Raw genomic sequence first — 23,156 nt, 5'->3', positions numbered from 1 at the left:
TACATTTCCTGCTCTGACATAAATGACCTCATTAACAAGAAATTCTAAGCTTAATTCTGTTTTGTGACCTCCATCTGTATGTATAGCCTTGGAGGAGAAAGAAAGAGGAGAAAAAAATAAATAAAATCAAACAAAATTCTGTTCACACAAGGGAGTTCTCTGCTGAATGGTATAACCATTACTCCAGTCAGTCTGAACCATGGTCAGCCTGCCCAAATATCTAGCAAAATTAAGTAAATGAAGCAGAGAGATTCTGGGGACTTAAAATTACTTTCCAAATACAAGCAGTTTAATTTTACCTTCCAAGCCAAGGAAGGAAATCATAGTGTAGCAGTTCCTGTCACCCCCAAACATATATGCTTTACTACAGGAGCAAAAGTCTATTTTTGTAATCCCAACTCAGGGCAAAACTTCATTGTGGTTCCAGGATCTGTCCCACTTGCAGTGATTCCAACGGTGGTGATTACTCTGTAGCTAGGACTGGAAATAAATGTTTTCAACATCTGAAATACTTGTTGTTGTTGTTGTTGTTGTTTGTTTGTTTGTTTTTCCTGTGGATAGTGAGTTCACAATGTGCTACAGAGGGAGAGCTGACCATACCTAGTAAAAGCTCCAGCCAAAAATGATAACTATACTCAGTATTCATAGAAATCTGAAAGTACCTTATCGACTCTAAAAAAACAGAGGCTGGAAAGCATAAGATACAAAAGATATCCAGAAAAAAATGTAGATGCAAAAATGCAAAAGGTAAACCAAATCTGTACAAATACACAACTAGTTTACACATTGTGACTGCAGCAAAAAATGTTGAATAAGACAGTCATGCAAGACTACAGGACCAGGCTCAAATGAAATATGTTCTGAAGCATAATTTGGAGGTCAGGCATTGAAACTCTTTAAGAAAAATCTAACTTGCAGTTTCTAAATCCAGTGAGTGTGCCTCCATGTTTCCCCCCCCCCATCCTCCTCCTATGTCAAACCACCAACCTCAAGCCTCCTGAACAGATCTCATCTTCCAGCCTTCCCCTACACCGCACACCTGCTGTCACTATGGGGCACAAACAGGTCAGAGCTAAGTGGGTCCCAGAAATGCAAATCCTCAGGGTATTACTATGGTATTGACTATGTAGGCATGCATTTCTGAAGATTTAGAAAATTAGGTTTTAAGGTGAGCACACTCTTTAGATATAATTCTTCTGCCCCACAAAAATGGTTTCTAAGTGACTTGCCCAGATTAATTTGAAGCACGTGTGCTGGTGCTAGTGAGAGACTGCCAATGCTTCAGTTCCTGGGTACTCACCAAGGACCATCCTCCTTCAGATTTTACAGATTTTTTTTGAAACCTGCACAGAGACAACAGCTATTCCTTCTCTCTGTCAAATACTGAGGCAAACTGAGCACTTCACAAAGATGTGAATGCTCTTTGCGTGGCACCCACTCAGTCTTGCTGTAGATGGATAGGTCTAGTCTTTCACAGGCTACTGGTGTAGCCTTTGACAGGCAAGATGACTTGCTCATTGTGGCTTTAGTAACTCTCCAGATACGTAAGTTCTGCAGAGCATTTCAAGGCTGCAGCCACTAAGCGTACTGAAAGTCAGTAACAAAACTGAAATTAATAGGCAGCACATGGGAGGGCAGAGTAGGAAATTCAAAGATTGGTGTGTTTTGAGTTTCTTAGAGAGAACATGGGCTTCTGCTGCCTCCTAGGGTATGTCTTCATGGCAGTGCCTGCTGCTTGGAAGATACCTGCACTTAATGCTAAACGTTCTAACTGCAAAGCAGCTGGCACTTATGTGCACTAATGTGCACTAAACACTAAAGTGCACTTATGGTTGCAAAGAGGCCCTAGTGCTCTATTTTTGAGCATTTACTTGGCCTTTCAGATGTCTTTTCTGTGTCCCCTGGGCAGTCTGTAGTAATACTTATCAGTGTCTGATAACTAGACTCTTTAAAAAACTGATATTTTAAATAAAGACTATATATTTGATATTCATCCTATTTCTCTTCTGATTTTTGAGGCTTCATAGTTCTTGCTTTTTATGTGTGTCTCCACAGTGAGAGCTAAAAGCTAGAAATTTTAAGAATGTGCACATAATTACGCATCTCCAGATCCTGCAGCTTTCAGAAACACACGTAGTAGTAGGAGACTTAGGGTACTACCATTGAGCTGGTAGACTGCACTTTCTAATCCTGAAGAGACAGCAAAGCTGTATGAGCTAGATCCCAGATTCAGATGGAAATCTGAGCAGACATTTAACCAGACCTGTCAGCAGACAACCGGGCCCTGCACTAGCCTGCATTTTGAATGACAGTATTTTGGCCACTTTCCATACCTGTTAAACTCGCTTTACTTGCCATTGCTGTATCCTTCACTTCTTGAAAAACTAAAATGAAATGGTCCATTTTATCAGTTATAGAATCCTGCTTCTGTTAGCATTTTTTCAGAAGAGAAAATATCACAGAATTTCAGTACTTCTAGTCATAAGGTTTTGAAAATCACAAGGCCCAAGCAACTGTCATGTTCCATACGCACAATTCAGCTGTTGGCTGCAGGTCTCTGAAACACAGATCTGCCAGTTCAGTATTTCACGACATCCATTCTACATGAACAAATCCTGACAGCACATTTTGAGAGATTATTTCTTTATATACATGCTACATGTTACTACTAGAGAAGTTTATTATACCCAGAGTAGAAGTGATGGGGTGCTGCAGTGACTAAACCACCTCCTGAGGTCCCCTCCAACCTGAATCATCCTGTGATCCTGAGGTATCTTATCGCACCACAACATTTCAGAACTGAGAATGCCAGCTATTGAGAACTGCAGACGCAGCAGTGGGTGGGTTACTTCATGGGCAGAGAGAGGTATTTTACATTCGAATAGAGACTGAAGGAGACATGTTCAGGAATGTTAAGTCCACAGAAGGGCATTGGACTCTTAAGAAAGTCATTATCTGAGTCTGAGGAAGACCTGCAAATGATGTGTGATACGAATCTGGATAGTGTATTTATATAACTCCCTGTACCATAGTATCTGAGTACCTTATACCAAGTGAAATAGCAAAGTGTTGGTTTATAGAGGGGAAGACTATGCCTTTTTTTGAATTTGTGCTGAGATTCTCTGGCAGAAGACCCTGGCTTTCTGAAGCTGGAGCTCAGCACATGAGCCACCAAACCCTGGTTCTTTCATTTCAGTCTATTCACTGACTGAATTAAATTCAGTCTATTCAATATCATATTGATTCCACTCAAAGACATTAACCTGCAGAAAAACACTTGCTGATAATCAAAAGGCCATTGTTCTTCAATTACAAGACCATAAATAAATCCCTAGAAAAACCACCTAGTGAATTAACATTATTTAATTGTATTTTGGCAATGCACAAAAATGCATGCGAGGATCAAGCTTGTGATAAACTTAGAAAGTACCTATGTGATCAGAGAGATCTGAGGTACTCCACACAAACTCACCTCTCAGACTTGTAACCCAGTCCTCTCCTCCTGGTCTGGAAGGGCTGCAGCATGTACCAAACACATTGGCTAACATGTGTTTTACTAAAACGTACCAGAAAGCAGCACTGAAATCAAAACCAAGCTTCTAAATGGGAAGAATATGAATGCCATTTATCAACATTATTTACTAGTAGGAAAAGGGATTTTGTTACAGAAATAAGTATGTATTACTGATTTGCTCACTATTTTGGTGCTATATAAAATGTAAAGCTATGTGTTGCAAATAACAAAGTGGCAGTAAATATAGGGAGAAAGAGCTTCTCAGTTTCTTGACACTTTCTCTCTCTTCTTCCCTTACCTCATAAATCTTAATTGAAGGCCTTTTTAAGAATTTACTATGAAGACAAGTGAATATTTTCATCCGTAGACACAGCCAACTTGTCAGGACAGGTCACCCCAGTAATCCAGTGCATATTATTGCTTTGTTTTGTTTTGGACTCTTACAAAACTGTCATGCTGTAAAATGCCTCATACAGCAGTACTGTTTGTATTGCGTGTTATATATAATCCATTCAAACACCCAAAGACTGCTTCTAGCAATTCAGGCTCAATCTATTCTTCTAGCCCACCCCTTCGTATATGATACTGGTGGTCAACAGTGAGAGAATGGCTCCAGGGCTAACCAGATGTTTGCTCTGACTCAGCATTGCAGTTCCTGTATGAAACATGAATCTGACTGCTAGTCTGGTAACCACTTGAATCACATTTTTTTTCCCAGTGTATTTTCCTTAGTCAAGAGGAATTATTAGAGTAAATATTTTACATGACATTCAAATAGTATTAAAAAATTACTTCTAAATTACTAAGCTGAAAACTCTGATAGGTGAAATAATCACAGCAATTCTGATGTAAGGAGGACTAGAGGAAAATTTGTATTTTTTTTCTGTAGGAAAATTACTCTGTTTTCATGAAGAATTGGACTCTTTCTCATTCTGAAAGAGAATTAAATAATAACAATATTAAACAAATGAATTAGAAAACAAAACAACAACAAAAAAAAAACAGTTCAACTGCAATGATCCTATGAAAAAAATACAGAGTATTTCAACCCAATTCTGATTTTCAAAAAGTTCCTTTGAAGTGGAAAATTGGAAATCCTTGCTTTCAGTCTATGATTTAAAGTACAGTTCCACAGAATGTGACACCTTTTCAAAAAATGTTCCACTGGAAACAAATTGTCATTTTCAGATGGAGAAATGTTCCAGTGTAAAACTCGCAACTTGTCCGTAGGGCAGCATTTGTAGCATACAGCCATAAACAGCTAAGGACAGCTACATATCTATATTTGAAAATAGCCTTCAAAATTAAGTAATTTAACACTGGCAACAATTGGTGCTCATTAAAATTGTTCAAATAAAATTTATTTTAATCAGAAAATAGCAATTAAAAAGTATTCATAAGAAAAGATTGGTTTGATGGATTTATTTATTTATTTATTTGAAGATGCTAGAAAAATGTCAAAATACTTAGTTTTCATATTTCTCTTTCAATGAAAGCATTTTGTTTTGGGATCTAGGATGACCTACCACTTAGAACTTTAAGCTGATTTGGAATAACCTTTACATGTATAGAAAGGTAGAAATAAAAATTCTTCTAATTGATGTGATTTCTCTCATTCTTTGGAATTCCAACTTAAAGCTCGTTGTGGGAGGACTTGAGTTTTTATAAAAAAAAAAACACAAAACAAACAAACAAAAAAAACCAAACAAGATCTCCAGAATATTCTTAAGGTAAAAATACAATTTCTCACCCGCCATTAGTAAATAAATTGTTTTGTTGCTTCCCAAGCAGAACTAGCAGAGCTTTGTTTCCCATACGTTTGTGGGCAGACTCTCCAGCACCTGAGAAGAGCCAAACACACTGCAATTATTTCTGCTGGGAGCAGGGGGATTAGCAAAATATCTGTCCTTTACCCAAGCACCTGTTTTCTCAGAAATTACAAGAAGCTAACAACTTTGAGTTTATGACCCTTTTCTCAATTTTGATTAAAAACTGATGATTATATTTTGAAGGTTTTGGTTCCCTTTATACAAGCAAGACAGTATTTCATATTGCTCCTTCGTCAAACTGGGGGAAGAATGGTTTACTTCGATTCTAACAATGCACTCACTCTGTGTGAGGCACAAGTCAGCACATGGTTGTAGATCAGGCTGTTCAGTCTGCGTAGTCTTGAAACTTTGCTGCCCTTTGCTATCTGCAAAAAGTAAGAGGCAGCTTTTAATAACTGAAGGCTCCATCATCTGACATTAATTCCTGCAAGTATGATTTGTTGTTGTTGCTGTTGTTGTTTTTTGTGCTAGACTATCAAGGCAGTTTGAATTAACAATTTCATGTCAACTAAGATAAGTGTGGGCTGTACCTGGGTGGACCCTTGAACCTCAGCTGCATTAATCACAGCTCCAGCAGAAGGCATCCTCAGCTGGAGTAGCAGAAGTGGCTATAAGCAGCTTTGGCAGTCAGGTTCCCCGCAGGTTAAACAGCCCAGGCACATCAATGTGGATTAGACTTCCAGCATGGTAATAGCCTGCAAAAGATTCCATTCCCCTAAGGCTTCATTATTCACCAGCAGCCCTAAATCACTTTTCTGTTTCTATCTCAGTATTCACAGTTATTCTGCATGTTCTCATGAAGGAGACTTAGTATAGAGTATGTCTTCCATGAGCAACTCTCTTTGTTTCTTATTAAATGTAAAGTAGCTGCAAACTGACTTCAGGCTGCTATGCAGCATGTGAACATGAGCCCCTGCCTCCCCCAACCCCAGCATGCTCCAGGATGTCATGGGCAGAGTTTGCTGGGTGGTTTTGGTTCAACCAGAGCAGATCCAGCCAAGAGAGCAGAAAAACAATGAGAATGTACCAATTGCCTAATCACAGCAATTCTTGGGACTGCTGTAAATGAGATCGAACTATTCAAGCTGGATCCTTATCAACAGTCCGTGCAGTCGCTGGGGAGCAGACACTGTCATCTGCATGCTCGTTTATTGGGCTTCGGAATTATTTAACGTTTGATTTATGGTGGTGAATTGCGTCCTGGCAAATGTTCACTATGTGAAACTCTTTGCTCCCTCACCAATTAAAAATCAGGGCCTGATCCATGTGAAAGCCTCCTGCTGAGTTCACTATGTTTTGGATCAGGCCTCTGGGTCTCAAGACTGGCAGATAATGTTCCATTTCTGTCCAATTTTCTTGCTCAAATTTAGAAGAGGCTCAAGTGTTTTCCATCAACATTTTTATGTTTACTTTTGGGAGAATCTTCACAGTGGGTCAGGTTACTGTGATATAGAAAGGATGACCCACACTCATATATAAATTTTCCAAAAAACCTCAGCCTGAGGCAGACATCTGCCTTGGAAAATTTCAGCCCAGATGGCTCAAGTTTGGCAAAGATGTAAGCAACTAAAAAAAGAGTTTTATAATGGAAAGTGGTGTACAACCTTAATAATAGGAGGGTGCTACCAAGTACCATTTATGATAAGGCTTCATAACAAGAACCATAAGGGAAGAACTCAGGCAGGATTTGTTCAGATATGCTTCAGGATATATGATCTATCTCTGTTCTTTCCTTTTGCCTGAAAGGTGTTTCATAGTCAGGTCTTATTTTTTTCTGATCCTTTAGACATTACCATTACAACCAGGCAGCTCAAAACTGGCCCTTCCTTCTCCTTCTTTGTTAAACATTGTTTATCTCAGAAATGTAAAACCAGGAGAAGTGGTCAAAAAAGTCCAGGCTGCCATAGTTCCTCTCTGCATTAAGAAGTCATCTAGCAAAGTAGAAAAGCTGTGCAGCTATGATCTAAGCTGTTAAATCAGCATTACCTGGTCTTCAGACTAAAAACCTGTCTTGATGCTTCAGTACTAGAACACAAGCACAACTTCAGATCTATGGTTCCTTAAATCCCCAGCATACAATAAAGATCTTCTTAGGCATAACAAATGAAAAATATTATTTCTCTCAGATTAATTCGGAACTATTTGAGTCCCATTTCTGCTTTCACCTCATCTTTGTCATTTCACTGCTGTTGAGCAGGATGTGAGAACATGAGCTGGAATCCTGTTTAAAGCCATTTAAGAAATTTGCTGTAATTTACTCCTGAATAAATCCCAAGTATCTTCACTGGCATAAATGAAAGCACAATTTGCCTTGACGCATCAGCTGCAACGAGATTACTTTTAGGATATTTTTATTTTATTTTATATTTTTGTTAGACAATAGCTTCAAAATAAAAATTCAGTGACTTCATGGGTAAGGTGCAGAATTGATGGATTTGTGCTGGACTGCTACTGAATAAATGAGATTGTGCTTTGTGTTTACTGGCACCTTATCCCAAATACATATTCACAGCTTCTCTCATTGTGAACCTCCTGTCCATCTCCTTGAACAGAACGTGCTCCAAGAATATGTACAATACTCCTTCATGAGAGATCTACAAGTAACTGCAAATCACATTAGACATGTTAAATTTTGACACTCCCCTTTTCCCCCTATTTGTGCTGAGGAGATATACCACAAAAATCAGCATTGTTCATGCATATTTGCAAATAATAAAGGGTCAGGATGAGAAACACTTTTCCTGTTTACAACAAGGAATGACAACGCATCTCAGATAGCTACTTTTAAGAATTATCAGCCTGTTTTAGTAGCTAAAAAAACCCACGTAATGCCCATTTGCAAAAAGCCTTCTGTAAAGCTTTATATTAGAGAATGACTCAATGTTTAAGCAACTGGGGACAAATAACCCACAAACACCTTAGTGCCAAAATATATTTTTGCTAGCAAAGGCATTTGTTGGGTTTAATTCAGACATATTCTTGAAACCTCAAAAATGTATCCTGCACATTTTGTGACTCATTGTGCAAAAATTTTCACTCGCCCCACCCCCTTTTTTTTAATGCAGTTCAGTTATGCCGATCACCCCACCCACAAATTACAGGTTTATAATGGAAATTCTGACAAGGCTTTCACTGGAGTGGTACTTGCAGGCATTGTCATAATAAATAATTTACCACTTCATGTCTCCTGATGTAAACACATCAGGAGTCAGATTCACTAGCATCCATCTCTCTGTTATCCAGGCGGAAGAAGATGATAGGGAAATACCACTCTTCTCTGAGACCATCATTTTAGCTCCCAACTTTAAAATGAGTTTTTAAATTGGTAAAGAGAGAGTTTATGACCACAATCGAACCTCTACGTTTGTTTACATTGGACAACACTTTTGTTCTGGTTTACATTATCCAGATGTATAAAGCTCAGAAGGGTTCTGCTTTACTGCCCTGTTTTCTCTTAGTGTTTCTGCATTTTTTAAATGCTACCAGATGGTTGCTTTTGGCTCCCAACATTATCACATGTTGTCTATATGTATGGAAATAGTTATGGTAATATGGACGTAAATCATAACTGTAAATACCACATAAAGAAGACTGCCATATAATTACAAAAGTACCTAATAGATTTCTTTTTCAAAGACAACACAGCTGTCCCTTCTAAGCTTTCATTTGTAGATTCTTTTCTCTCCTGTTTTTATTTATAGGTTGCCGTGCAGTTGGATGCAGCACACCAAGATTTTTGTTTCTAATTTTGAAAAGAAAAGAAAAAGGAAGAATACTCATTTCATCATAAAGAAGCATTAGTTTACAATTTTAAAAAGAAACTAATGCCAACTCTAGAACATCATCTTGGAACCAATCTCCCTCTTAATACGTTTCAAAAGAATCTGTCAATAGCTACATACCGCAATTTAAAATTAAATCCTGCCATCAAACTAAGGAAAGGGTCGGCCAAATGGCACATACCACGTGTTGGGAAAGAAGCTCTATTCTTTCTCTAAATATCTCAATGTTTATTTGAAAAGAACCACAATAGGTTATTAATGTTGACCACGACAAAGTAAGTTCTTTATGTCCTACTCAGGGAAAAACAGGTTGAAAACTGTTATGGGTAAACTTACACTGTGCAACATGCCTTGTTAATGAGAACAGCCTTGCACAGCATTGATGTTGCCAAAAAGAGTTTCACATATTGTCTGGAAACTGCCACCATACATTTCATCCCTTTCTAGTCAGCCCTGGAGTGCTTAAAAGTGAAGTGATACAAGTGTATTTCAACTCTGTTTTATGTGGACTTGCATGGTGCTTCATCCTACACATTAGTGTTCTTACCTCTTCCTTGTTACCTTAAATCACATATGGAGCTCTGACAGCCACAAAAGAGAGCTTGCAGACAACACTGCTTATGCAAAATGAATGGAAGGCTGTTGTCATAGAGCCTTTGGGACATTTTTGCCTCAAAACTTTTATCTATCACTAAGCAACCACTTCAGACACCTGTGCCTATGCTTTCTGTATGGCAAATCCAGCATTTTAACTCAAATAGCAGCAATCTACCAAAGGGAACGAAGTTTATCTTAACCATCATAAACGCACAATTCTTTCTCCCTCCTTTTCAAAATTTATAAAAAAAAAAAGTATTAATGTGGCTTTATCTAGAACAACACGCATCTATGAATGGTTGGATTACTTTCTAATTCCCTTTCAGAGAAACAACAAAAACAAATGAACAGGAAAATGCTGGTGGGAAAGATCAGTCTGGGCTAGAAGTGTAGTAATATCTTATTGATACAGATTGTATCATAGAAATCTGTACTGCCTTTTTATCAGTCTACACCAACTGGCCTTTGTCCAAAAATGTGTCATGTTATCAGATGTGTCATTTGGCTGGGTGGCTGCCATGACTGTACTGGGCGACTGAATGTTAAAATAATTTCTCCAGGGCCATGAGGCTGATCCCAAAGGTTTTCTAGTTCCAAGGGGGAGATCATTTTTCACCACCAGCTGGAGCCTGATGTCAGACATGCCCTTGCTTCATTTATTCTCCTCAGAGGTTGAAACCCAGCTTGTCTTTCCTGACTCCAATATTATTCCACATTTGGGCACATAGCAGCTACTATGCAGTGAACTATTAAAGCAGGAGATCCCATGAGACTTGGGAAAATAGTTTAGGGGAAACAGTTTGACAACAGGATGCAGTTGCTTCTATTGTCCTATTAAAATAGAGATATCTGGGAAGCTTAACTTTGTTTTCACTATGTAAACATATATATTTTAGCCTAATGTGCCAAAAAGTTACAAATACTAAAAAAGAAAACACAAAAGCACGAAAACAAAACAAACCCCACAACCCTTTTTTTTTTTTGTACTTTGTCTACTTTCTTGGCAGAAACATAAAGTCCTGTACATCTACCAGAAGGCTAATTTGTACTGGAAGAACAAAGGCACTGGGTTCCATCAGACTCTGGTGTTTTATTTTACATTTGTAGCTTGATTTGAGAACAAAAAAGAAGTTGCAATGATTTAATATGTTTCATAGCATCATCTTATGAAAATATCTTGACATATTTTTTTTCCCTTCTCTTTGTTTTCTCCAGAACAATGAGTAAAGAGATAGAAATCACCCGTTCCCATACAATATGTGGTCAGTTAAAGCACTATGGTTTAATTATTCATACAAAACAGCAGCTAGGCTTTGCCCACATGAATGGTTTGAGTTTGCAAAACTATATTTAGATTATGCCTAAATCATGTTAAGTTGGCTCCACCATTGTGTGTTTTGGTGGTGATGGTGGTGTTTGGTGTTTCTTTTTTTTTTTTTTAACTTGCAGGACTGTTCCAAGAACGTTGTTGTAAATCTCTGCTACAGACTGGTTACCACATGCCAGACAGTTAATATGATAAAGCTAAACCACGTTGCTTCATCATCTCTGAGCATTTATAATCAAGGCAGTATCGATGAAAATTTTAGTATTTAGAATCATCAAGAGTTTGGTCTACAGGTTTAAGCTGTAAGAGCAGAGCATAAGCAGACACCTGCAACAGAGATCGTTCATTGCAGCATCTGCTGTGTACACAGACATGTCTTGTAACATTCCTCTTCTTACACCGATACCTCAGCAGTACTCAAATTAAGGCTTTGAAATCAAAAGTTATCAAATCCACAGCATACTGTGCTAAAACTGGGACACCGCCAGACACATTAATAACTTTCTGACCTTTTTTCTTCATAAATATGGAGCAGTCGGGAGACCACGAAAACCTGCTACTGGAAGTATTTGCAGTGCTAGCAACATTTCTCACACAAAGTAATTTAACTTTTTTTTTTTTTTTTTACATTTGCTGAATTTTCAAACCCATATTGTTGGTGTCTCTATACAAGCATATTCAAGAAATCTGAATAAACTAGTGGTGTGAATTCACAAAACATATAGAGGTTAAAGAGCCATATATCTCTTTTAAAGTTAATTGAGCTAATTTGAATGAAAGCCATTTTCACTTTGAATGAGACTGTCCACACAAGGGACCAATCCACTTTAAAAGTTACCTCAAATAAATTGTCTTTTCCTGCGAAGCTCATTCCCTGACACTAAGAAAGCTAAAAGTCAAAGAAAACCCATCCTTTGACATCACAGCCTCACATATTTCCAATGTTATTCTAACAATGATCATTAGATGTTAGGCAATAAAGGGAGAAATTGTTTTTGTTTATTTTTTTTTTGGGGGGGGGGGGTGAGGGTGCAAGAAGCACAACTCTTAAATTCTTATGTAATGAAAGGCTTCCTTCCCCTTTTCTTCTCTCCTCACTCCCCGGAAAGACATGAAAATAAAACTTGTGTGACAAGTTTTGAATAAGACACAAATAGGAAATGCTTATGCTAAATTTAAATGGACTTTTGTTTGAAACGTTACATCATATCTCACACCAAAGTGACTATGCCACTACTGTCCATAGGAAGCACACTATTTAGAGTCACCATTTTTTAAGGGATATGTATGCCTTCAAGAGAGCTGACAGTATTAGAAAAATAGATTTCTCCTCTTAAGTGAACTTGCACTTTTGTTATCACTTGAGTGAGAAAAACTCTTGAGGATGTTTGCAATAGGCCTAAAACAATAGAGCTTCACTGGGCCTCGGCCTTTAGGCATACTTCTGTATAACTCTAATTAATAACACAGATGAACACCTTCTTGGAGAGAATAACTGAATTCAGTGGAGGGAGGGGTAGAACTGTTACAAAGATAACTGCGGGGGGGGGGGGGGCGGGAAATGCAGTAAACATTAGAGAACTTCAAGACTGTTAACTGAGATATCAACCATTGCCATTTACAAAGGCTCTTGATAGTAGCCTTTCTGTTTAACTCACTAATTGTGGTACAACAAACACCTAATCAGTTCATGGTACTATCTACCTACAAGATGTGTGATTTGGCTTCAACATGTAAGTGGTCCCTTTTAAAATCAAGAACAAAATCTGCATGGCAGGTAAACAGTTAATGCTGAACACCATGCACATGATACTTCAACGACTCCCTTACAAAAATTAGGATATTATTCTTTATTATGGTGCCCTGTAATTCTAAAGTAAATCATGCCAAGATACGATCTTGCATGTTAGTAGATCAGATACCATTACTCAGAAAAAAAAAAAGCTTTCATGCACTTACCTTATCCTCTAGCCGAATCAGTCTGGCTCCTACAGTATAGTATACTTTGTCTACCCCTTTTTCTAAATAAAAAAAGAATAGAAATGGGACATTCATTAGATTGAGAGTAAACTCAGACTATGAATCATATATAGTGCTATTTCAGCTGGTAAAATATTACAGTAATATAAATGACACCAACATAACAAGAGAGAATTTTCATAGTGTACAGAAGTGAAAGAGGGTACTGAGAGAGAAGGGAGTTAATTTGTCTAATGGACCAGATTAAGTTAGCCTAAAGGACAATCTGGACCTTAGTGGAGGTACTCCATGGACATGAAGAATAGAAAGAGTCTGAGGTGATCTGGTTCCTTCTTTAATTATCTCAAATAGAGGCACATAATTAGGTGGAATAGATATGATCCCTATGCATACATCCCATTTTGACATGTGCAATGTATCTTTACACACAGAAATACGTATAATTTTCAATTGAGGTTGTAGATGTAGGAGGGAGCACTGTCTTGGGTCTCAGTGGCTGGAATGGCAGAGACCTATCCCGTCAGTGCAGAGGGATGATGCTGGGAAAAACACTTGCATCTCCATCCTTTTCTCCTCCTAGCCTTTGTGAAACCTTCTTATTGAAGACCAGTTATGCAAATTGCTTCACTTACACACTGCAAACAGTGGGGTGGGGAGCCAAGAATTAAAGCTGTGTAAAGTGGGTTCTATTCTTTGTGTTTACATGACCAATTGCAAAGGAATGACATACTTTGGAAGTGTTAGTCCACGGGAAAAAAGGCACAAAAATGTATATATGCTGAGCTAGGAGAAAACATTCACAAGAAAAACAAAACATAACAACAAAACAAAACAAAACACACCTCAAATTCTAAAGTAACCTAGAAACCCGTGTCAATGGAAGTTGGATACATTTTTTTTTTTGTCTAAACTGTTATTCCAGTATTGGGCTGCAGTAATTTCTCTTTGCTTGTTCCATAAATTATTCCACATTTATGAGTGGTTGAGCCTTGGGTTTTAGAGCTATTTCATCCCATTTTGCATGGGGCATGAGCACAATCTAAAGGGCTTACTGGCAGACAGGCTGAGGTGTGAATTTATAGTGTATCAGCCTTCTCCCTTACTGCTGTATGTGTGCTCATTTTTCAGGGAACTCACATTTTTGCATTCCTCAGTGGATAGTACTTGCCTTACCATTAGCAGCATATATGTTTGCTAATGTGATACTTTTAGACATACATTTGCACCAAAGTTCATCTGAAGGTACACATATACCTTAGAGGAAAACTTGCAAAAAGCAATGCTGGCAAGATTACCCTTCTTGCTTTCCTTCTCTACAGATCACCTAGAATATTATAAAGGCTATTGTCCCTTGACAGCTCTGCACAGGCATTAAAAGGGAGAAGTGCTTCATAAGAAAATTTAGAGGTGTAAATACCATAAATACCATACAGAGAGAAAATTCAAAGACTGTTCAAGGACACTGTGTAGGGACAAAATAAATGACACAGCTTGGCTCATACATGTGTGGCGTTCATCACTGGTTAGTCTACAAGCACAGAATCCTCTAAAAAGATAAAAAGGTTGAGGCTCAAGTTTACCTATATATTCATTTCTGTCTAAAATGAAATAATGAACAATTTAGTCTACTCTCTAATTAGTAAATCTGTAGACACATCTTTTAAAGTCTATACTTTTGTGTTTAAGGATTTCTAAATTGGGATGTGATTTGAACAGCATTGAGTAGGAAGTGCTTTTGTTGTTTAGGTCTAACATACATATATATAAACAAACAAACAATAACACAGCAAGAAAAATAAAACAAGAAAACTCACTTTTTTTTTTTAATAATAATTTCCTCACCAGCTCTACTCGCATCCTTCCTATAATCACCAAGACACGCCAAAACAACCAAACTGAGTTAATAATGTTTTTTTATCTTAGTTATCCTTGAATGCAGTGTAGAACAGAAAACAAGAAAATAAGAAGTAGATAAGAAGCTATTTTGTGGCATGTGGCTCTCTTGTCAGTTGAAGAGAAATGCATGATATACACACATGTAGCTGCATCCTCTCCATCCCTTTATTGGCATCCATGCTATGTAAGTCACAAAAGGCTGCACTCTTTCCCATTTCTTTTTAGCCTCCATTTAAATCAGCATTCAGCTCTAATTTACAAGCATTTTTTCTCTAATAAAGACCATCTTTATTTAAAAGTAAATGGGTTGTATATACAATGTGCAGAGAATTGTGGTAAGAATGGTAGGCAGAAGTTCAGATAATATTGCTCAAATACATTTGATTTCTATCTCATGTTTATGCTTTCTCTCTCAAGTCTTTTCAAGATATATGACTTTAGACTTTCTATATTAGATTATTTGCTTTTACATAATTGAAAAGATAGCATGGCTAACTGTAAATCTGAAGTATCTTAGTTTTTACATTCTTTGCTTTGTAATCCAAAATAACTTTGTTTAATTATTAAGTTTAGTCTGTTTTTATGTCTTCAATAAAACAGATAGATCATCTACACATTTTAGTAACAGCTCATATATGTGTGAAAGGCTCAAACAGAAAGAGAACATGCATGGTCATCATGAAAGGAGTCACAATTATTTATAACAGGATGAAAATATATATGAACAAATTTTAGCTCAGAAGCATAAAGAAAAATAAATCCTGAAACCAGCATGTTTCACATGGTTGATATGATATAAACCATCATTTAGTATATTTAGACTTCCATCAGATAAAACAGTACTGTATAAGCAATAAGTATTATACTTCAGGAGACTGAACAGTTCTTAGGTCACCTATATACTATCTCATCTTTGCTAGTACATAAATTTTTTCCCTGAAAGCCTTTGCCTTCCTCAGTATACACACTCTATGGCTTTTGAAACAATATCCACCTGTATTTAATTCCTAATTTTTTCACAAAGATGCTACATCCATTTTTCTAGTGATAATATGAGATGCCTTTTGTAAAAAAAAAAAAAAAAAAAAAGAATTAAAGCTTTTTTAATATTGCCCACACTAGCCGAGAAAACAAGAAAGGCCAACCCCAACTCTTTCTTCAATTGGAAGCACATGATATAAATGACATATTGCTGGTTATTCAATTTTTGTTTCTTTTACAAAAAACAGCAATTCCATCTTAAATGAGCAAAAGAGAAAATCAAATGAGAGACAGCAGCATAATTTTTTTTTTTCCCCCACTCAATTACTGTGTTCTATCTCATCAGAACATATCAAACTTTTAAGAAAACAGATTTTTTCTTTGGTTTGAAAAAATACTTACGGGGAACATTAGGACAGTGAATGAATTACAGCCAGATGGTCTGAAAATGATAAAAGCTGGAAATGATCTACTCTACTTTTACAGAGTAAGAGTCTTCTGTGAGTTTCACTTCTACAGTGCCTACCACTAGATGTAAGCTAACTCAACATTTATAAAATGTATCTATCTGAAAGCCATTCTTTTTTTTTTTTTTTTTTTTTTCAAACAGAAAATGAAGAATTCAAGCCTTGTTACAACTAGGATATTCCAAATTCTTAAAGATATCTCAAAACCTCAGGAAATGATATCAAGTTTAGTATTGGGACTACTGAAAGTGGGAAATAAAGCAAGAAATGGAACTGCCAAAGGTTTACAAGAAATCCTTTTTCTCCAGGGATTTCCACCTGCTTATGCAGATCCAAGAGGTTCAGACGAACTGCTTTTCTGACTCTGAACACTGCATCTTTTGTTTTACTTTGGCATTATTCTTCACTTTTGCCCCTGAAAAGCTATAGTTAGTCTAAAAAAAGGCACTCAAAACCAATTAACTCCATCATGGGTAGTGAAGATCAAGTATCACACTTCTCTTATTTGTATCATTACAGAAGCTTCTGCTTTGTTAATTCAAGAAATGTTAGTAATGCATGCTTTGCTTCTATACCAATACTTTCAATTATTAAGGTGTTTGTTTACTATCATGGGAGTCTTAATCTCATTTTACAGAATTGTTTGTGTTATCAGGAACTGTGAGATGGGCTTTCAGCGAAGCTAAGATACGTTCTTCCGGGAAAATTCCTGAAAAATAGGATTCAACTCTTTGGAAAATTTATTCATTATCTTCTTAATGTTTTAAAATTCACATTAGAAGTTTCAAATAACGCTGTTAAGAACCAGCACCATAACAAGCAAAATGGGAGGATTTCTCACAATATGTGTATGTGTAAGTTAAATCATGACACTTCTTGTCACAGGATATCACAGATGTGAAAAGTTTACATGGGCTTTAGGGGAAATCAGGCAAGCTCGTTGAGCATAAACCAGTTATGACTACTAAATACACAGGAACCATGTCAGGAAGTCTCTGATCTGCAAATGGCTGGAAGCTTATGGGAAGGTTAGAGGCATATGCTTTTTTTTTTTTTTTTTTTTTTTTTTTTTTACATTTCCAAAGCACCTTGCTTCTAGTTCCATCAGAGACATGACTGTCATGACCCAGCATGGCTGTTTATTTCTGTTATTGTACCCTTATCTTGTTTTAACACAGCTTTTAGTGTTTTTTATCCTTGAGAAATAATCATATTCCCCCACCCCCGAACCCCCACCCCAATAATTGCTTTCAGTGAATTCAGATTCTGCATCTTTTATGACATCATTTACTTTTGAAAGGTAATAATACTATAGAATAAATCAGACACAGTGCAATTACTTCATATAATATTATCAAAGTTGACAACAGAGTTTCAGTAACAGCCTGATCCAAAACCCACTGAGGTCGCTGGAAAGACTCCCATTCATTCCAACAAGCTTGGAATCAGACCTTAAGATTCTTTGAATAGGAGTAAAATGAAACAGGAAAAATAAAAGGAGCTGGAAAGGAAAATTCCTTTCATGTTTTTCTCCTTGGTGGTTTCATTTTCTTCGCATTGTCATTTCTCTTTTGCTCGCCATCAATACAAAAATAACACAGTCTGGAGGAAACATCCATATTGTTTATAAATGAGGTTTTTAGTAATGCCTTTGAACTGGAAAAAATATATCAGACTGAAAATACATTTTTGATGTATAACTGGCTATCCGTTCTAAGGAAAACTCAGGATGAACTCTATTTTCCAGAGGAGGATGACAGTACAAAAGTCTGTTTCCACCCAAACCAGACCAATACTATAACCACTCATCACTGTTCATCACTTGATTATTGGTGGGTTGGATAATACTGGGACTAATTATAAATTAACCCTAGTTTTAGTTTTTCAGACCATTTATCTGGAACCACTTATCTTATTTTTGGATTTGTGGAAGGTTTATATAAAATAACTACTAGATCAAATAACTTCTGGTTTTGGTCTTGCAAAGCCCTAACTGATCTTACCCGTTTTTGCAGCCCTAACAACCATTTTACCTTTCCTAGTAAGTATTTATCCAGTCCATCTGAGGGCAGAGCCATATGTCTATGCAAAAGGTATAACTTCGTAGAGTTGGCATGCTGTGGAGGTAGACATCATCCTCAGCAGGGTCACCTTGTTTTTGCATCTGAGAGAGCTGTCTCAAAGCAGTAATTCAGCAGTGATGTTGCAAGAATAGACTAGGGGAAGCTAGTTGAATGATAGGGATGCCATAATCTTCTCCAGAGCACAGATTATGCGTTTACCCAAATATTTCTGAAGTCCTGTAGTGCTCTCCCCAGTAAGACTGTCTATCATAAAACATTTTGAAGGTTTGGGGTAGGTATCCCTACTCAAATTTATCTTCCCCCTAGAAGTAGGTGCAGGGGGGTTTGGGTGCCTTTTTTTGTTTGTTTGTTTGTTTGTTTTTGTTTTTGTTTTCCCCTCCAAATATAAGGTCAAAGCAAGTTTTTTTTGAATTAAAAAAAAATAATAATGAATGATAAAAACTCTGTGGCAGACTTTGACTTGGACTTTTTTTTCCCCTTTTATTAGCTGCGTCTGTGTTTGCTGGCACTCCCTCCAGCATGTGCCTGGAACAGCGAGTTCTGCTGTGTAACCTCAGGCCTACAGGCAGATAACATACTTTCCTTTTGCTGTCCTTTGTGTAGGTTTCCCATATGAGATGCTTAGAACTGAATTAATCAAAGCTCACAAACACAGCCCTAGGGCCCTTCCTCAGTAACTTACTCTCTTTTCAACATGTGAACACTTTGAAATCTTGTTCAAATCCACAAGCCCATCTAAGATCCTCCCAATGGTTTCTATGATCCTTTCAACCAAAGATTTGGTGACTAAACTTCCTGAATACCTTCATCAAAATCTGACACTTCACAAACTGCTCAGAACATTATTTCACAGTTAACTTCTTTGCAGCCAACACTTCAAATTATTCTCCACCTCTGAAACAAGAAGGCACCTCATAAAATGGTGCTCCAATACTTTTTTTTTTCTTTTTAGTTAAAATAATAGTTCTAATTTGAAAATGTTAAATTTGAAATTATACATTCTTGGAGGTAAGCAAAGATTTTCTGTAAATTTAGCTTGCACATTTTGAAATGAATTCCCAAGCGTAAATATTTATAGATGTATTCAAGCTGACTGATTATTTTCCTGTGATCCAAAACTATCTCATCTAAAGGGAAGAGGAATGTACTACTGAGCCTTCTCCAGCGATCAGATATTAAAAATACATTGTGTTTTGAGAGACACTCTTCATTCTGACAGTATAAATCATTTTAACCTCTGATAATATGGAGGCATTTCTAAGAGGCTCTAAAGTAACTTTGGCACCCTTGACTCTCAGTTACACTTATGCTCATGAGTGCTCAAAGTCATTCGGGGACCTGGGACTTCAGTCCCTAAGTCATTTTTGAGCTCTTAGGGACAGAGAAGATGGAACCACTGCAAATTTGAAGACAATATCTTACTGTAACAAATTACAGAATCATAGAATGGCTTGGGTTGAAAGGGACCTTAAAGATCATCTAACTCATCCTATCCCACTTGATCAGGTTGGCCAAGGCCTTGTCCAACCTGGCCTTGAACACCTCCAGGGACGGGGCATCCACACTCTCTTGGCAACTTGTTCCAGCGTCTCACTACCCTTACAGTGAAGAATTTCCTCCTAATGTCTAAGGTAAATCTATCATCTTTTAAATTTAAAACTATTCCTCCTTGTCCTATCATTATCTACCAAGCAAAGAGTCCTTCTCCATTCTGTTTATAAGACCCCTCTAAGTATCACTTCTTTCAGTCCCTTCCATATTCAGGTTTCTCTTCTCCATGATTCCCAAGTATTTTTGACCAGTTTACAAACATCTGTTCTTCTGTTCATACTGTCCTTTCTCTTATATATTTCTTTTGCCTCCCAGGTAATTACTCGCCTTGTAGAATTACCAGACTGTTCTTTCCAGCCCTTTGTTTTGCTAGGTTAAAAAGAGCAAACTTCTGTTTCCCACTAATAGAACAGGTTCTCTTTTTTACTGGTCACTGTGGTATTTCTTCCCTGTTTCTGTGCAGATAATCTTTCCTAAAGATGTGGAATCAGAATTTTGCACAGCAGTCCACATAAGGCCTTACCTGAGTCTTGTGCAAGGGCATGCACATGTCCCTGTAAGTCTTGAAAATCTCTCTTCTGATCCTAGGATCAGACTAATTTTTTTTTTGTTGATACTTCACAGCATTTTCTTACATTCAGTGGGCATTAGTTTACAAGTAATTAACATGCCAGTACTTTCTTTTTCTCAGACATTCCAGACTGTTCAATACTACCAGCAAGTAGATTTTTTTATCAGTTTTCCTGTGTATGATCTTGCATTTTTTAAGATTTAATTTCATAACACTTCTATCACTCCAGCTTTCAAACTATCCCAGTTCTTCCTGAATAAGCTACCCTTCATCTACCTTTGATATTTCCCAAACTAAAATCCATAGGTTGTTCAGAAAGGAAAAAATCTCTTTAACTAACATATATCCTAACACCAACACAAAAGACATAGAAAGATTTTTTTTATGTGTGTGTGTGTGTGGGGGGGATTTTTTCCAGTCAGGTATTTCCAACTTGTCATTCACTGATACGCATTTCTAATATATATTCTTAATTTCCATTTACTCCACTACCACCTGAATGCAAGGTATTTATCTCTCCACAGTCTTTCCTGAGCCTACTAACAGAATTATATATTAATTCATAATTGGGTAGATTATAAATCTATATTACTGTAGCCACTGGTATTTTCACCAAGTTATGAACCTAAATACTTAGAATACAGTCATTGTACCTGGGAGGAAAAGGCCTGGCTTTCCTAGGGAATGGTCCAATCTGAAAAGAAAACAGAGAATTGCTAGCAGTGGAATTACCAAGCAAATTAAACTCTGCTGCTAAAAAAAAGTATAGTATAGTATATATGCATAATTTACATAAGAATTTACAGTCATTTTAAACCTAAAACAAAGCAAGTAAAAAGACCAGATTAGCGTGATTTGATGCACATAAATACAGTCAGCATTTTAGTTCTCTGGAGTTTTTTTCCAGAATCAAACCATATTATTATCATTTCTTTCATATATACTAATATTTTATTTCTTAGACTTTCATGTAGTAACTGAAAAATAGTTGTCCTCTCTCATATTCAATCTAATAACAAAGACTGTAAAGACAGAATGGTTTCTTAATAATTCTAATATAATAGATAATTCTAATAATAATTCTAATAATTCTAATTAATTTCTTCCGCAACTGTTCCTTGAATCTCATGCAGGTGGATTTAATATGTGTATTTATTGACACAGTAAATTCCACTCAACAGGGTTGAGAGGTTTCATTTATTTATTTATTATTATTATTATTGATTTTTATTTCATTTCAGAGCCAGAGGAGTTCAGTCTGATATCATGGTCCATAGAGTTAATTTGTAAAGAGAAAAGCACTTTGTGCTGAAACTGAAGGGGATAGTTTTGTGGCAAAATGTTTCAGCTGCAATCCCAACACTCAGAGAAAGTGTGTGCAGTGACGAATGCAGTAAGTGAAAAGTTCCAGATAGAGAGAACACAAGTGAACCAGATTTCTCTCAACCATGGAGAACCACAGAGAGGAGGCAGAAAGGTAAATCATTTGAAAACTTTTCTTTTCTAAAAAGAAGACAGAAAAGCTCTCTTCATACTACGAACTTAACAGCATGCACCTTAATTTCCTTTAATTTCATTTGAAGGAAGGGAGGAGAATAAAGGATAATTGTAAATTCATTTATAAAAGGGGTTAAAAATGACTCTAAGTTAAATCCTCTAGATATTGTGCTCCCTGTTGTGCTTGCAATTTTGGACAATTACTGTTCATTAAGTACACAACTCCCCTAAAGCCAGCTGGCACCAAAGAATTCAAATATTTCATGAGGTAGACAGCGCCTACCTTCTTTGAAGTTCTTTTATCCGAACCATCATATTGAGGTGTCCTTGTGAGTACTGTTCAATCACATCGCGCACATCATATGGTTTCCGAGCTTGCTGTGGAAGGAGTCATAGATGAGATTGAAAGATAATTATAGTTTAAACTTGATTTTTGTTTCAGACAGACTTTTTTTTTTTTGTGTGTGTGTGTGTGTCTTTCAGAGGTTATTTGGCTGCCATTTTGTAATGGTTGTTGCAATGAATAAAAAGTATGTAGGCATTTTAGGAGTGCATATTCACTGTGGAGATGGAGCCAAATGATTCCCATTACTGTCAGTTAGAGTCATGTCTTCATGTTACTTCATACTGAGCAAAATATTAGACCTTCACAGTGTATTTGAAAACACAAAACCAAGATATATCTTATCTAAGACTACCATGTGTGATATCTCTCAGCTCATTCCAAAACCATATGTTAATCATAATGTCAGAGGACTGAATCACAGAGATAGGCCCAATTCATAACACTTGGACCCAGAGTCAAATGCCTCTGAAGACTAAAGAAGTCTGGTGACAGAAATATTATTGCTTAAATAACTATGAGGACAGATACTTTGCATAAGTATGAAGACAGCCGCACATAGATTTTGTTTGTGGTTCTTTGTCTTTAATGATACCTACTAAGTCAGAGAAGAGGTGCAATTCAAATAAATAAAAAAGAACAGATAAAAAATGCAAAAGAGTTTGTTTTTTGAAAGAAAACGAAACAAAACAACAACAACAACAACTAAAGCCCTGCCTTCTGCCTAGCTTTATTCC

General features: G+C 36.8%; 1 protein-coding gene across 5 annotated transcripts in view; it reads right to left on the bottom strand.

Annotated features, from left to right (window-relative positions):
- Positions 1–23,156, bottom strand: part of LOC106030871 (potassium voltage-gated channel subfamily KQT member 1-like) — a 529,055-nt gene that overhangs the window by 195,104 nt on the left and 310,795 nt on the right. For 2 of the 5 annotated variants that reach the window (XM_066999737.1, XM_066999745.1), the window contains exons 14-16: positions 22,360–22,454; positions 21,233–21,273; positions 13,009–13,070 (exon numbers count right to left, since the gene is read on the bottom strand). In XM_066999737.1, coding sequence (XP_066855838.1) covers positions 13,009–13,070; positions 21,233–21,273; positions 22,360–22,454 — 198 coding nt within the window. Of the gene's footprint in view, positions 1–4,123; positions 4,447–4,935; positions 5,356–5,624; positions 5,709–13,008; positions 13,071–21,232; positions 21,274–22,359; positions 22,455–23,156 lie in introns of those variants that run through there. The other 3 variants (XM_066999747.1, XM_066999764.1, XM_066999755.1) reach the window with 3 other exon arrangements.

Source organism: Anser cygnoides, chromosome 1, assembly GCF_040182565.1.
Source record: "Anser cygnoides isolate HZ-2024a breed goose chromosome 1, Taihu_goose_T2T_genome, whole genome shotgun sequence".
NCBI classification, from domain to species: Eukaryota; Metazoa; Chordata; class Aves; order Anseriformes; family Anatidae; genus Anser; species Anser cygnoides.
The sequence above is the reverse complement of the archived record's forward strand: the minus strand, read 5'-3'. Positions and strand labels throughout refer to the sequence as shown.